Source organism: Seriola lalandi, unplaced genomic scaffold (genome assembly GCF_002814215.2).
Source record: "Seriola lalandi dorsalis isolate HSWRI2012SDOR001 ecotype SW California unplaced genomic scaffold, Sedor1 jcf7180002054981, whole genome shotgun sequence".
Lineage (NCBI taxonomy): Eukaryota > Metazoa > Chordata > Actinopteri > Carangiformes > Carangidae > Seriola > Seriola lalandi.
The window spans coordinates 535,589-552,035 of record NW_019525661.1 but is presented as its reverse complement, the minus strand read 5'-3'; the positions used below and the strand labels follow the sequence as shown (position 1 = coordinate 552,035).

Sequence of the window (16,447 nt, the reverse complement as noted above, 5' to 3'; positions counted from 1 at the left end):
CTCCACTGCGAGTATAAAGGTGGAACAACAATGCCCTGCCCCCTTCGGTCCATGTTCGCACCCTTTATACAGAACAGCCAGGTGGAATAAAGGCACAACATTCACGCCTTGAACAGGCTGTGTAAAAGGGGCTAGAGTGGACATATGGATGTCAGGGTTGTAAAAACAGCAGGAGGTTATTTACTGTAGTTTGGCTGCTGATTGGGTCCGTTTACCAAACAAGCAGATACTGTGACACCCACCCACGCAAGTAAAGTACTGCTTAGCACCCGATTTCTCCAATATTTATAAAAAAATCTCACTGTCATGGAGTCATAGTTCTGTAACTTCTGAATCCGTGTTAAAGAACAAATCATTATGTCTGAAGACCACCGCCAATAAACATCTATAAATCTTCTAAGTAAGTAAGTAAGTAAGTATTCCAGTGATACCGGTGTGAACATCCACAGCTAGACTGTGAACAAGAGCTGCAAATAGCTAATTCAGCAGATTTGATTGGTGCCAATTTGCCAAGAAGCAAACATTATCATTACATCTCAAATAGACTTAAGACAGAAAATTATTAAGAGTAAAAAAATAAATTAAACTAACTTTTTTCATTTTTCACTATGCTTTTAATTTAACTATAATTCTTTGACTTTACCAGGATAATCCACTCACCATTTTCCAGTCGCTGGGAGCAGCTAGCGACTCTATAGAGTGTTAGCAGCTCTGTGAAGCTGTTCTTCAGCACAGTGGAGCTAAAAGCTAATGTCAGCAAGCTAGCACGCTCACAATGATAACACCAACATGTTGGTGTTCAGTTGGTCTGATGCTTACCATGTTCACATGGTAGTTTAGCATGTTAGCATGTTAACATTGCTAATTAGCAATTAACAAAGCACATCTGAGGCTGATGGGAATGGATTTGCAGGAATTCAGTCATTAGCAATTCTACCATGGTTCTGAGGAACACTGCACTATTTATCCTTGATACCTTAATCAGATACTGTTAATCCAAAACAGGTTTTTAAGAATGATTCTACTCCACCTGCACCTTTGTTAAGGAAATTAAAATTTTAGTCAATTTATTTTGTAAATACTCTTCTAACAGTGTTTATGTTTAAGTTCATATATCACAAGCAAAACCTTCCGAAGGATTTTCATTGACCTTATTGTCAAACTTCCAATCATCATCAGTTTTTTTTTTTTTTTAACCAAATTTAGAATTCCTAATTTCTGGGATTCACTAAGTACAACTTTGAAGTCGTCATCTTTAATAACTTTAAAAACACATTTACATTTTTTATTTTTTTTTATATAAATATAATTTTGTGTGACTAGGTATGTATTACATCTCCTGCACATTTAAAATGTTCAAACTTCTGTCTTGATTTATTCTTATTATTAACATTATTTTATTTTAGATTTTTTATTGTATGAGCCCTCTGGGCTTCCTTCACAATTAATACCTTTTTTACTGTGTAATATTTTACTGCCGACCAGATAATCTGATGGCAAATTGTTTATGCATATTTTACTAACACGATGCAATCTACATGTTTGAGTCCATATAAACGACGCGAGTTAAAGACAGTATGTGAAAAAGCTCAGGATGTTTATACATCACATGAGACTAACAAGGAGGCCCAACACTCTCCAAAGAGCAGCGTTCAAAATACAGTCCGAGAACTGACCCTCAGGTTCACTTGTTTTTGGTGACACATATATCTAAGCATGGACACAGACAACTCCGACATTCTAATCGCTTTTAAGCAGGTCACAGATTTTTGGATGTTTTGTGGTTATTTTGAGGAGCTGTGTGTGTGTGTGTGTGCAGATGTGAGGAGTAGGAAGTGACAGGCCAGGTGTTTGGTGCTGGCGTAGACCATGTGGCCTGGTGGCTTCAGGGGCTGTTGGACGGATGAAAGCAGGAAGACAGAAATAAAGATGGACACAAGTCTCCAAACACTTTTAAAACCTGACCCCAGGACATGTGGGAGTGTAGGACAGAGGCCAGGCAGTGTGTGTGTTTTTATGAGGAGGTATAAAACTGAAAGACACTGTCAGTCTAATGTGTACAGTCAATTACCAGCACACAGACCTCTGGCATTATTTTGTTTTGTTGTTGAATAGTTAGTATTACTTCTCTCTTCTCCATTTATCCACAAATCTCACACAATAATAAAAAGGCTTAGTCCTTCTGATTTAATATTGTTTGTGGTGTGAGATGTTGCTTTCAGGCTCTGACCGTCGCTCTCTATAACTAGATTTCCCGCCTCATGGTCGTTTCCTCCACCAACCAGCCAAGTTACAGGAAATATGGTCACAGTCTCTTCCTGAGTCACAGGGTTGAATAATGACCAGAGGTGTTTTAGCAGAACATTATGACGTCACAGTGAGGTTGACCTTTGACCACCAAACTCTAATCAGTTCATCCTTTCGTGCCAAATTTGAAGAAGTTCCCTGAAATATCACGTTCATGGGAATGGGACAGACCGGCGGACGACCCTAAAACATAACGCCTCTGGCTCTGACTGTCACCGCCTCGGAGGCAAAATAAAAATAAATATGAGTTGGATCAAACTGTAGCCTGATACAGTTTGACAGATATCTGAAAGTCCATCATACATCAAGTACCTGATGACTGAATCACAGAGCCAGGCTTGTTGGGAGATTTTTTCTCAGCCACATCACTCAGGCCGAGTACACAGGATACCACACATACTACAAAATAAAATGACAGGAAATCCTGATTCTTTTTTGGCAGAAAAACAAAATGAACATTTGTTCAGTGGCAGTGGAGATGTGCACTGCAGCAGGTTTCCTTGCTGTGATGGTGCACACCGCACCAGCAGCTTGGCTGTTGAGAGAGTGTGTGTCATGATGTGTCAGTGCAGCGGTGGTACCACAGCTACCAGAGCCGCCACAGTCTGCTCAGAGTGTGAACGTCCTCTGGACACGGCAGCAGAGCGGCTGCTGCACTGCTCCAACTGACACTGTGCACATTCAAGCTGGACGTGCCGAGTAGTTAATATAATTTGGTGATATTTATATAGTGTAGTTGTTGGTTGTGACATCACTTATCTGTTACAAGTCAGTTAACAACACCGATGAATATGATCTTATCATTCTCACTCTCAGGCTTTTTGATGGAGGGATCTCTCAAGTGTCCAGGTGATGTAAGAGAAAAGAAATGTGACCAAAGAGAGAGACACATTTCATAAGACGTGCCTGAAGAGATAACCGAGAAATGATGAGTAAAGCTGCTCGTTATCTTTCTGCTAAAGCACAGATTAGTTAATAACTTTCAGTGGACATTCGACCTGTAGTGCAAGTAATCTCACAGCTTCAACAGAGCCAATGTTTTTCCTCACATTCCACATTCAGGGGTTTTTTTTTTTTGTTTTGTTTTGTTTTTTTATAAAAAAGTTACAATCTTCAGTATTTTCAGCCTGTATCGTAAAATCAATGTTACTCCTGACAGGACAGAGTATGACTGTGTCCTGCTACACCTGAGAACATCACTGACCTGAGTGATCACACACATGTTTAAAAACTGATGTTCAACACTTTAATACAGTTTCCATAACTTTTCAAAAATCTTTCATGATTTTACTTTTTGAGGACTGGAAAACACACTTTCCCTACTCCATGACCTTCCCAGGTCTTTCCTGACCACATGACCCCTGAACTAAAATGGGTTCTGTCGCTCCAGGATCAGTTTTTAGTCTGTGGGGTTTGTAACTTTTGACCAGAGGCTAGTGGAGGTCTTGGAGCGGCTGCAGAGTTTTGAACATAATGAACCAACAGAATCATTTTAATGTGAACAGATGGAGGAAGTGTTCAATTCAAAAACAGGTTTCTCACTCAATCTGATCAACTTTAACAGGGGGCATTAGAGATGGAGGCTCGTCTTGCGTTAATGCAGTAAATAACGCCTTGGCTCTCGGTCACTGTCTGGGTGTTGTAACTCTACTGCTCCATTTCATGCTCAATAAAAACATCACGCTTCATCTTCCTCTCTTTTTATATTCTTTCATTTCCTCGATTCATTCTCACTCCATTCTCTTCCCCCGGAGCTCCCCGCCTTTCAGGCCGTCGTTACAAATAAGACTTTATTCTTAAAATCGACTTGTCAAGTTACATAAACTACGATTCTCACCGTTCCTCTTTACTCCTCTCCACTCATTCACCCCCTCCCTCTCCTCCTCTGCTGTGACCAGCTCGTCACACTTTTACACATAAATGAAATAAAATGAGGATATTATATGAAGAGGAGATAACGTGTGAGCAGTTCATTTGAGCGAGAAGATGAGCTTCAGCTGAGATGAGAACAGCTGATTCTTTAAAACCACTGGAGTGATACAGAGAGTGTTACTGACTCTGATCAAAGACGCATCAACATCACAGTTTATGGCCTCGTCTGAAACACTGTGACCTCACGGCTGCAGCTCTGCTCAGAGGTGACGTCATCTCCACTACATGTTAATACACATTTATAGTGTCAACACACCTGACCACAACTACCAGAAATGTAATCTATGATGTATACTGTAGGTCCCTATATCAAGAGTGATGCTGCCACATATGTCACCTATAAGGGGATATATTATTATCACATACTGTATAAACATCCTCTGGATATATGACAATGTAGGTTTATAACATATACGAACACATAATGATATTTGTATATGCACATATATTAAAAATATCTACAGTATATGTTGAATTTTTATATCATATAACATGTTGTGGCCATATATGTTAACTATATTTAATTTCTATATGCAAGTTTATTAAAACAACACACATATAAAAATTCTATATGTTTAATTCATTTCTCACTAAACATGTTCATAATAATAAATAATATCAACATATACTGACAGGGTTTGGGATGCATGTACAGTATATGTAACATATCTATAATCTATAACATAAGCTTCGTCTTTTTTTTTCCTGATAGCCACAGTGACAGAGACAGGAAATTCAGAGAGACAGAGAGAGAGAAGAGAGAGAGAAGAGAGAAGAGAGAGAGAGAGAGAGAGAGAGAGAGAGAGAGAGAGAGAGAGAGAGAGAGATGCAGTAGAAGGCCACAAGTCGGATCTGAACCCGGGCCACATGGGCAGGACTATGATGCGCGCTCCACCAGGAGCAGGTATAGATTGAACAAAGTTCCAGCACACACTGATCAGTCATAACCACTGATCAACCAACACAGGCACAGAGCAGCTCTTCCTCTCAGAGGCAACAAGACACTCAGAATCAGACTTCACCTGGAGTCATGACACAGGCTCCTGGACTTAATGTTTACATGTTATTCATCTCGGGGAAGTCGTGTGAAGAGACCTACTTAGTTTGACATCCATCGAACATCCCAGTGTTGATGAAGTACGGGCACACGATGGTGGTCTTCACGCCATCTTTCCCAATTGCCAGCAGCTCCAGACCCACTGACTCTGCAAAACCTACAGCTGCAAACTTACTGGCACAGTAGTCTGCGTGGGGGGGGGGGTCACAGGTGGAGGAAAGTGAAAAAGATCATTAGTTACAGGAAAAGATGAATTACTTTGGATATTTGTTATTTCTCACCTGCTGTAGTCGGCTGTGATTTTACTCTTCACACCCTCAAATTATTCCTGAATACCTTCACTTTTCTGTGAACTAGGAGCTTATTCAAGCTTACCCACCAAGACAGACACCTGATTCCTTTTACTTACACATGATTAGGAAACAATAGGTGTATTTTGTTACACACACACACACACACACACACACACACACACACACACAAACACACACCTGAGGTATTATTCTTTTTGTGTCTAAAATTTCATCATCTGTCCGTGAGGATCTGAACGTTGGACTGACAGACAGACAGATTTACCCGGCTGCACAAGGACATGATCAAAGACAAAGATATGAATTTATCACCAGCTGCTTCAGTGAGTCACAATCAGAGAAACCTGAGGGTTGTTTGTAGGTTTTGCTGTTGGAACTTTCACTGGACAAACTCTTGTCTGCTCACTTTCTCTTGTTTAGTTGAGTTTAACTAGACACTGATATTCCACATACATAACCATCATCTCACATGTTTTTTTTGCTTATCACAACACAACAATTAGTTACAGCAATGATTTTGTGCCGCAGCTACACGCGTTATATGATCTGATGCAACGCAGGCTTACTGGTGATAAGACACTACGATCTTTATGATGAATATAGGTGAGAGGGCAACTCTGACGACATGTTGTACCATCACCACTGAGGCATAAACTGTGACTGTCAAAGATAATCATCCACTGAACAGATCTGAGGTCTGTTATAAGGAGCAGATAAAACATCACAGAAGGTTTTAATTAACTACAACAATAAAAACTCAGTCCAATGTCCTTCTTGCTTCACGATAGTTAGATCTGTCTGAAAACTAAAATGAACTGAATATCAAATCCAAACAGAGCTGAGTCTTTAAACACAACCTCTGAACAAAAGTCATTTTAAAGTTAGAATTGGCTAAAAAAAAAAAAAAAAAAAAAAAAAAAAATCAATAGATGTGTGTAGATTTGCTGAGGCTCAGACCAGCGGCTGGTTTCACACAGACTGCTCTGTAGTGTTGGTCCAGTCCTCATTCTGCTCATAGATCAGTTTGATGCGAGTCAGACTTTTTCACAGAAATTATTTTGAGCCAAAAACATTAGACACCTTACTCCCAGGCCAACTCAGGTCTAAGACCAATGTTACCATGGTAACAATCACACCAAACACACCAAATGCTGCGCTGAGCAGCAGCACCCAACAACAAGAAACAAGAAAACACGGCTCATAATTTGCTAACATTGTTATTGTTTTTTTTTTTGTTTTTTTTTTATTGTTTTAACTGTTCAAGTAAAACGTCCTCATAACTGTTTTATTTTATTTATTTATTTTTACCCAGAATTCATTGTACCAAAGTCAAGAACTAAAGTGCTTTGTGCAACAGATGAATTTAGACTGAGTCTATCTGAAGTCTGGCTGTTTGTTTGTTCTATCTGAGCCACAGTCAGACTCTGTCTTTGTGAAAGCAGCTCCTAGTGTTCATGATGTGCTTCGTGCAGAGTTCAGATCTGTGGAGAATCGGGGTTGGACAGGATTTGTCCGTCCCCCTCTTCAAACCCAGCGTGATCAAACCCAGCACTTCAACAGCAGTGTTGAACCATAACAGCAGCACTTCAGGGACCTGGGCTATGTCACTAATTTAGAGAGAAAACACCCAAATCAGCTGTGCTTCAACACCTGCTGACTCATGTCAGTGTGAATATTTCAGTGAGGCTTTTTGTTTAGTTTGTGCTGAGAGGTCAAGTCACTCACAGCACTGAGTCACTGAGTCAGAGAGCAGCTCTACAGATCGCAACAGTGTTTCCTACAGTCTGTGCACAACAGCTTACAATAAACACCGGACTGGAAGTTGATCAGATTTATTCAAGCTGTAACTAATCACTTCAAAAATGTACCTAGAAATCATGCAGGACGTCCCAAACTCTGCGCTCATCAGCCCTTCAGTTCTGAGCAGGTGTATTCACAGTGGCTTCAGGAGGTAATCAGAGCCCTTCACTTTCTGCACATTCATGTGGTACATTTTATTATTAATGGGTAAAATCACCATGTTTATTCATCAGCCTGCACTCAATGATCCACGCTCACAAAGCGAAAACATGTTTATAGTTGAAGGCGCCAAATTCCTCGTGTCAAAATATTTCCCCAAGATATTCAATGTATTCACGCTTTGCATTCAGTGAACAGGTTTACTGATATATTACAGTGTAGAAATAGTATATGGAGTCCCGCCTGAGTCCAGTGGTTTCGAAACACAAATCATTATGGTTCTGTTTCCAGACAGAGAGAGAGAGAGACAGAGAGAGAGAGAGAGAGAGAGAGAGAGAGAGAGAGAGAGAGCATTTCTATTGGCTGTTCTCCAAACGCGTGTGCACATCCCTTCAGATGGACATGTGTCAATATCTCTGAAGCATTTCAGAGACCGGGAGAAGCTGCTGTTCCTGTCCTGAGCAGGAAACAGGCTGCTGACATCATGTTATATCTGAATGTATTGTAGTGGTTGGTTGTGTAGGTAGATTAGTATGAAAGCAGTTGATGAATCACTACGTTGAAAGTTGCTGATATTTTAGGCTTCTGCTGGCTGTGCTGCTTGTGTTGCTTGTGTTGTGTGCGTGTATGACGCTTGTGCATTGGGGCCAGAGGGGGAGAGCTGCAGGAGGGCGGCTGTGTTTTCAAATTCTGGTGTTTTCTTTTCTTTTCTAGATTTCTTCCAACCCCAACTTGAGCAATTTTTGTTTTTTTCTGTCGTGCCCCTAGTGGCAAAACAGCAGGAAACGCTCCATTCTTATTTGTGGTCTGAACACATGAGCCAAACTGGATAAGGATTGAAGAGTTGTAGCAGGTTGAATTGATTTGATCCACACCCAGAAAACCACACGTCATATCTCAAATCAAACATGTGGACAGGGTTCAGGGTCGAACCAACACGATTTGTACCAGGTTTGCTAAAGATAAGATGAAAGATCAAGTCAAAAGTATGTCAAGCAAAAAATTCAAAATGGTGAAAAAATGTTATGATGCAAATGGGCGTGGCCTATATCAATATAATCAGCATCATCCAGTCAATCTATAGGCACAATCTTAAATGCCTTACGGTTGCCGAGATATTGGCCAAATTATTTTTTTAATTTCTTACAACACGATGGCGCCAATGCTTCCATTATTGTGTATGTGAATCACGGACATATGAGGAAGCTGCCGTTTTCCCATAGAAAACCACTGACATGCTTTCATCAGTCGCACTATGAATGACATGCGTGACATGACGCGGAAGAGAAACACACACCTGCCAATCCATTGACTCCTATGAGACCTGCAGAGCTGGCGATGCTGACCAGATGGCCGTGATTGTTGGCGATCATGGCAGGAAGGAAGGCCTTGTAGGTCTGAGCAGAGAGAGACAAAGAGAGACAGAGAGCAAATCAACCACAAGACAAAACACAGACTGTAAATCATTTAAATATACTGCAGACTGTTTGTATTCATTATAATTGTCTTGATCAAAAGAATTTAAATGCTCAAATTAAAATAATAGCACTTTGTCTTCCATACACAACATTTTACCAAAAAAAATTTAAATTAAAAATGTGAATGTAAATGCTAAATGTTAAAGAAAATGTTAAATTGAACAACACTACAATAATCTGCCTGTAAATATACATTTCCTCAGATTAGAGAAACCATCTGCATTTCAGCTGACATCATGTGTTGATGTTCCAGCTGACAGCTCTCCATGTCTGCTGACTCACTGACCCAGAAGTGGGACATGGTGTTGACCTCCACCGTCTTCTCAATCAGGGAATCAGGAGCCTCCATGAACTTCTTTCCCGTCACAATCCCGGCGTTGTTGACCAGAATACTGACGTCACCCACCTCTCGCTTCACCTGCACAGAGCAGAGGAAAACGTCCATCATGTAGGATGAAATATCGTTCCGTAAAAATATTCAGTGGGTAGACGGAGCTTGTGAGAGACTGTTTACAGGAGCTGTTAATAATCTGAAGAAAGTTACTGTTCCAGAAGAACAGAAGTCATTTCTTTGTCCAACTAAGTTATGAATGAAGCAGATGAAGCTGACTGCGATTGATCTGCTCATTCTAGTTTGGACCAGTCAATAATCTTCTGCATTGCCACCAAAGACAACACAATGTGTCTCCATGACGTCATGCCCTTTATACATTCAAATCTCACTGATACATGTTACAAACTCTGCTTCTTCTCTCTCCACCTGCTGCCTCCATCCTCCTGCTCAACACCCACTGCTACAATCATTATTATTAATAGTCTCGTTATGAGTCTGTTCATTATTATTATTAGTCTTATTAGTCCTATTACTTGCCCTATCATTATCTTATTATTATACAGCAGTTAGTTCCGACCAAGTAATTTGATTGGATGAGAGGCATCCCATGAGTGCTGATAAACAACAGCACTGGGACTTTTAACCACACGTATCACTCCTCTTCACAGGTGTTCTATTAACATTAATCAGCATAACGTTAACGGCCGTTATCTGTCTTCGATTGTAACAAACTTTGTAAAGATGAAAATATTTCCAGAAAGAAAATTTGTATTAAATGATGTCTGGTCGTCAGGAGAGGATGAAGGAAGAAGCCTGGATACTTCAGCACACTCCTGAGGTAACGTGTAGACAGAGTAGCAGGCTATGAATTGAATTTATAAACATAACAAACACCAATTTCTTGCTCTTTTCTTGAAACCCCTTGTTCCTTCTGAACATCAGTCCATGTCGCTGCCATGACACGTAGTGTGCAACGTATCAGAGGTTCATGTTCCTATTAATGTACTCCACAGGTCAGAAACCCCTCTTTGCTAATGACCAGAACCAGGACAGCTGACACACTGAACTGTGGTGTTACAGGTTCAAACCAACTAATGATCTCTGGCAGAGAACAGACTCCGGCTGTTGGGAGAACATGAACCAAACAACATACAGGTTAGATTTTGGCCTGTCATCAAGTGAGTCACAGAATAAACATCAATCAGCAGCTGACCTGTTCCTCATTTCAACTGGTGAATGTGACTGAGAAGCTGCTAATCTTCTCTTCATTGCTATCTGTTTATTAGAAAGACAGGACACATCTAGTTTTTGTCTGTTTTGTGTTAGTGGTGAAATGTATTTTTCACCACAGGCTGCACTACAAAGCGTGGATCTAAAATGATCATATCTCTTGACCCCAAGGCATCAAAACAACAGCTCCCTTCACAGCTGTCAGCTAATACTAAACATGGGTGGAGACGAGGCTTACGGTGATTTACACTGTTCTCTAACAGGACGTGTTGTTCGTGTTGTGGTTTGGCTGGAAGGCGTCTGCTGGATCAGGACTCTGTTAGCCACTGAAACATGTCAGGAGAGGCAAACTCGTTTCTTTTATTAACACAGATTAAGAGTCTTCAGCACATAACACTGCAGACATCATCTAATATAAGATAACAACCTCACATTTGCTGGTGTAGCTACAGCTGGTGTAGCTACAGCTACCCCAGCTTTTATTTTTTTTTAAGATGCTGCCAACTCAAACACAAGTGTGTGTTATGATGTTGATCCATGTAACAGTCACAGAGTCAGTGTGTTTCTGGGGAGTTGACCTTCAACTGGTTCAGATCCTGCTCCCTTTATCCACCTGGATCTAGTTGTTACAGCACCTTCCCATAATTTGGGTATTAGGCCAACAAAGTTTGTTTACACAACAGTCATCCCTCCCCTGCCTCCAGGGTGTGTGCTCACACACACACACACACACACACACACACACACACACACACACACACACACACACACACACACACACACGAAGCTCAACATTCAAATACAGAAATGTGCTTCCTTGAGCTGACTTTTCAACCTTGCAGCATAAAGTTGTATTATTTGTTGGATTTTAGCATTAATAGCTCCATATAGTCTAAAGGCAGATGTCCATGTGTTGTGTGATTATAGATCAGGTCTAAGTTCTATATTAATACTGTGAAAGTATCAAAGCCTCAGTCCACAGAGAAATGCACACAGCCTGTATTCAGAAACTTCTGGAACTTTGTGATGTCACAACAAAGCAATCACAAGCCCCGCCCACCTGGACCCATCATCCAAAACCCTTGAGGGTTTGGTTTTTCTGAGTGTTTACCTGAAATCTGATGGATTTTTATTTGATCACTTAGAAAACAGTAAGCCAATCAGAAGAGAGCAGGCTCTGAGCCTCTTTTCTGATTGGCGCTTTTGGTTCTTAAAACCACAAATATATCTTATTACGAATCAACACTTCATATAAAACATGGGAAGTGTAAAATATGGACCTATAATGTAATCAAACACGGAGTCCAGAAAATGTCACACTGAAGAATCACACAGTGTCCAGGGCTGGGTTGTGCTATCGTGCATGCCCTTATCACGCAGGCACCACCCTCATTTACATACAATTACACATACACACACAGTTCTCTGTCCATTAGGTCGGACAGTATAACACAACAGACCCACAGAAAATCAGACTTTCATGAAGGTTATTATTTTCACTCTTTAAACTGTAGTCATAAAATGACCTGCGCAGTGTCCTAGTAGTATTGATAATATCAGTATTGGTTTAGATACACTGACTAAACTGCTGGTTTGAAAACTGTCTGATTGTCTTTTTAATGCTGCTGCCACTTTGCCAGATCTCTGCTAATACTTTCAGTACAGTGTTGTTGTAACTGATACTAATGATGGCCGAACCTCCTGTTGACAGCTAGTATAACCCAATAACAATAGGTTAAATTTAAGCTATTAAAGCTAACTGAGTACAGCAGAATGCTACTTGGTCAGAAAGTACAGGTGTAAATAGTGCGGTGGGAAGCTCACCTGATCAGCCACTCTGTAAACCTCGTTCTTGTCGCTGCAGTCACACAGGTAGGAGTGGACTCTGCTGGCTCCGCTCTGTTTAGCTAGTTTAGCTGTTTCCTTCATCCCCTCCTGGTTAATGTCCCACAACACCAGCACAGTGCCAAGAGCCGCAAACTCCTGAGCCATGAGGCGACCGATCCCGCTGCCTGACCCCGTGATCAGCACCACCTCGCCGGCTATGTTCTTCTTCTTCATGGGCACAAAGAAGTAGATGAAAGATTCCACGTTGTACCAGATGGACAACAGGAGGACTTGGAGAGTTTCCAGGAAGAAATTCATGATGGATCTGATGAAGAGGAAGAAAAAGGATATGTAGGAGTGAAATGTAATGTGAGAGCAGAGTGAACTGAAGTCATTCTACTCTCAATCGATCGCTCAGCGCTGCAGCCAATCCTTTGACTGCAAACAGGATGCCTTTGTTTACAAAGCGTGGTAGAAAAGAAAAAAGAAAAAAGAAAAAGAAAGATGGAAAAGAATATGGATCTGTAGATTGGCTTGAAGACTGCAGTGAAAGTCAGTGATTCACATCTGTGTCAGACTACAGTTTTAGAAAACACCACTCCAATAATATTAAAGGAACCGTTTGTAGGATTTAGTGGCTGTGACTTGATGTTGTACCCTCTCCCCCCTTTTTCCAAGCTTGTAGGAGAACCTACAGTGGCCTTCAGGAAACATTAAAAAAACACAAAAGCCCCTCTCTAGAGTCAGTGTTTGGATTGTCCATTCTGAGCTACTGACCGGTTCAACTCCTCGCTGATCTAACAAATTACATCCTCCAACCAAGTCCTCAGCTTAAAATCCTGGAGTAATCTTTGATCAGGATTTGTGTTTTGAACCTCAGGTGTAGAAAGTTGTGCAGTCATGTTTTTATCACGTGAGAAATATTGCCAAGATGAATTCTTTTATTTCAGCCACAGATCTGCAGAAACTTATTCATGCTTTTATTTCCTCATGCCTCTACAGTGACTCCTTATACACCTGTCTCATCAGCAATCATCCCTCTGCCCACAGTTAGTTCAGAATGCTGCTGCCCTAACTCACTCCAAGAAATGTGTGTTCACATCACCCCAGTCTCATTGTCTCTACACTGGCTGCCTGTTTATGGTAGGATTGATTTTAAAATTATTTTAAATTACATTTAAGACCAGATTTTCTGAGCTTTTATCCCCCTATGAGCCAGGTCTCATAGGGGACTCAGACAAGTTTTTAGTTTCAGGTGATTATATACTTATGAAAATATAAATATGAATATCATATTGCATCTCTGCCAATAGTTCCTCCTATATCCTACACACTGGACCTTTAAAACAAGTTCTCTACAGTTTATAAACGTATATTTTGAAACTTTTCACATCAGCCATGTTGGAGCTCAGCCTGTGTAACTGCTCAACCCGACATCTGACTAAAATGTATCACCCGCCAGAAATCCAACCCATAGTTTGAAGGTCAGATCACTGATCGTCCAGGAGGTAAATCTGCACATCAAATGACAACTGATCTGGTCGGTCTGCCGGGCCTCATGTAGTCTAATGTAATAAAACCACACCTACACAGACCCTCCTCCAGATCAAGCAGAGCAGTTGAATTTTTGACTGTTAATAAATATAAACTTTCACTCAATAATCAAGATCTTAATACACCTCTATCAAACCTTCATAAACATATTTACTGAGTTTTGGGTGTCATCTATCAACTTAAATGTTCATGTGACAAAATGCATGTTTGTCATAAATAAAATTACAAAATAATTATCTAAATTGCTGGCAACCAATTTCTATTGATTATCTCATCCATTAAGTTATCTTTACAGTACTAGATTAACTATTTGCAGGGCTTTCTGCAAGTGTCTGGTAGGTACATTAAGTACCGATTATGAAATCATTTTAAAATATTACAAACTCAAAGCAAGTCTCATCTTGGTAAGATCTTACACCTCAGTGAGCATGTACAGCCAGGGCCAAAAATATTGGCACCCCTGCACTTCTTTCATATAATGCACCGTTTCTCCCAAAAAATTGTTGTAATTAAAAATGCTTTGGTATTCACATTTTTATTTCATTTGTTTGCATTGGAACAACACAAAAAAGTAGAGAAAACAAAGCCAGATCTGACATCATTCCACACAGAACTCCAAAAATGGGCCAGACAAAATTATTGACACCCTCAACTTAATATTTGGTAGCACACCCTTTATTTTGCCAACTACTCAAGGTTTCTCAGATTTGAAGGGTGCCTTCTCCCAACTGCTGTTTTGAGATCTCTCCACAGGTGTTCTATGGGATTTAGATCTGGACTCATTGTTGGCCACTTCTGAACGCTCCAGCCCTTTGTCTTAAACCATTTCTGGGTGCTTTTTGAAGTGTGCTCTGGGTCATTGTCCTGCTGGCAGACCCATGACCTCTGACGGAGACCCAGCTTTCTGACACTGGGCCCTACATTGCGCTCCAAAATTCTTTGGTATGTTTGGCCGTAGGGATGGTGACGGACAGTGCGAGCTGACACTGTTGTACCCTGTGCCTGCATGTCAGCTTGAATTTGTTTGGAAGTTGATCGAGGTTCTTTATCCACCATTCCAACAATCCTTCGTTGCAATCTTCATCGACTTTCCTCTTCTGTCCACGCCCAGGGAGGTTAGCTACAATGCTATGGGCTGTAAACTTCTTGATGACGGTGTGCACAGTGGACACAGGAACATTAAGATCTCTGGAGATTGACTTGTAGCTTTGAGATTGTCCATGCTTTTCCACAATTTTGGTTCTCAAATCCTCAGACAATTCGTTGCTCTTCTTTCTTTTCTCCATGCTCAGTGTGGTACACACAGACACACAGCACAAAAGTTGAGTCAACTTTTCTCCATTTAAACTGGCTGCAAGTCTGATTTCTATATTGCCAGCACCTGTTACTTGCCACAGGTGAGTTTAGATATAAATTAAAAGGAGCATCACATGCTTGAAATCCTATTATTTCTTACAATTTTGAAAAGGTGCCAATAATTTTTTCCGGTCCCTTTTTGGAGTTTTGTGTAAAATGATGTCAGATCTGACTTTCTGTGTTGTTCCAATGCAAACAAAAGAAATAAACATGTGAATACCAAAGCATTTTTAATTGCAACCATTTTCTGTGAGGGTGCATTGTCTGAAAGAAGTGCAGGGGTGCAAATATTTTTGGCCATGACTGTAGGAGACAATAAAACCAATACCTGAGTGGAAAGTAGCAAAACCACAGCTCTATCCACTAGTACATGATTTGAAAAATGGGAGGGATGTAAAGTTTATTTAAGTAAAAAAATCTCACTGTATGTAACCTACTGCTAGTTTGGGGGGGATATTAACCTACCGGAAGTTAGGTCACTTTAAAAGCCACCACATACCGCTGTTACCTTTAACGGTTCTCACTGTGACATTTAAACAAAACAAAGATAGCGACTTTTTTTGCAACAATAAGTGACGGATATTTAACGCACTCTTTGTACATTCGACATGAGTTTCTAACTTACCGCGAGTCCTGCTGAGCTACCGACTGTCTACCAGCCTGTCCCTCCCGCTCCCATCAGCTCTACCCGAGACCTTTGCTCCCTCACAGGCTAACGTTACGACACACAGGCTCTCTAACCAGCCGTGTGTTATCTCATCGATGCTGATACAGACCGACACAGAGAGTGTGTTAATGGCTCCCGGAGCCGGGGAACGTACCGTGGTGTTTTTGAGGCGGGAGAGCAGCGTGTGTCTCACAGGTTGTGCTGGGACTGTTGGCTTGGCGGAGGTTCGGCGGTTTCTGTATCCTCCGGGGAAGAAAAGATGTCAAATCAAACAGAAGCGACGCTGCGCTCAACGGGGAGGAGCCAGCTGCATCACATGACGTGAGTCAACCACTCCCAGCCCCGCGCGTCTCCTCTGCCACGGGAGGAGTTGTGGGACTTGGAGTGTGTGCGCTTTTCCACATTTTTTTTTTTTTTTTTTTTTTTTTTTAAAAG

The 16,447-nt window shown here is 40.9% G+C and overlaps 1 protein-coding gene across 2 annotated transcripts in view; it reads right to left on the bottom strand.

Annotated features, from left to right (window-relative positions):
- sdr16c5a (short chain dehydrogenase/reductase family 16C, member 5a) overlaps positions 1-16,316 on the bottom strand; it is a 35,836-nt gene extending 19,520 nt beyond the window's left edge. Inside the window, exons 1-5 of one of the 2 annotated variants that reach the window (XM_023398267.2) lie at positions 16,167-16,316; positions 12,433-12,760; positions 9,331-9,462; positions 8,864-8,963; positions 5,339-5,483 (exon numbers count right to left, since the gene is read on the bottom strand). In XM_023398267.2, the coding sequence (XP_023254035.1) occupies positions 5,339-5,483; positions 8,864-8,963; positions 9,331-9,462; positions 12,433-12,753 (698 nt within the window). In that variant the 5' untranslated portion in view covers positions 12,754-12,760; positions 16,167-16,316. Of the gene's footprint in view, positions 1-5,338; positions 5,484-8,863; positions 8,964-9,330; positions 9,463-12,432; positions 12,761-15,970; positions 16,113-16,166 lie in introns of those variants that run through there. The other variant, XM_087171788.1, reaches the window with a different exon arrangement.
- Positions 16,317-16,447: the final 131 nt, after the last annotated feature.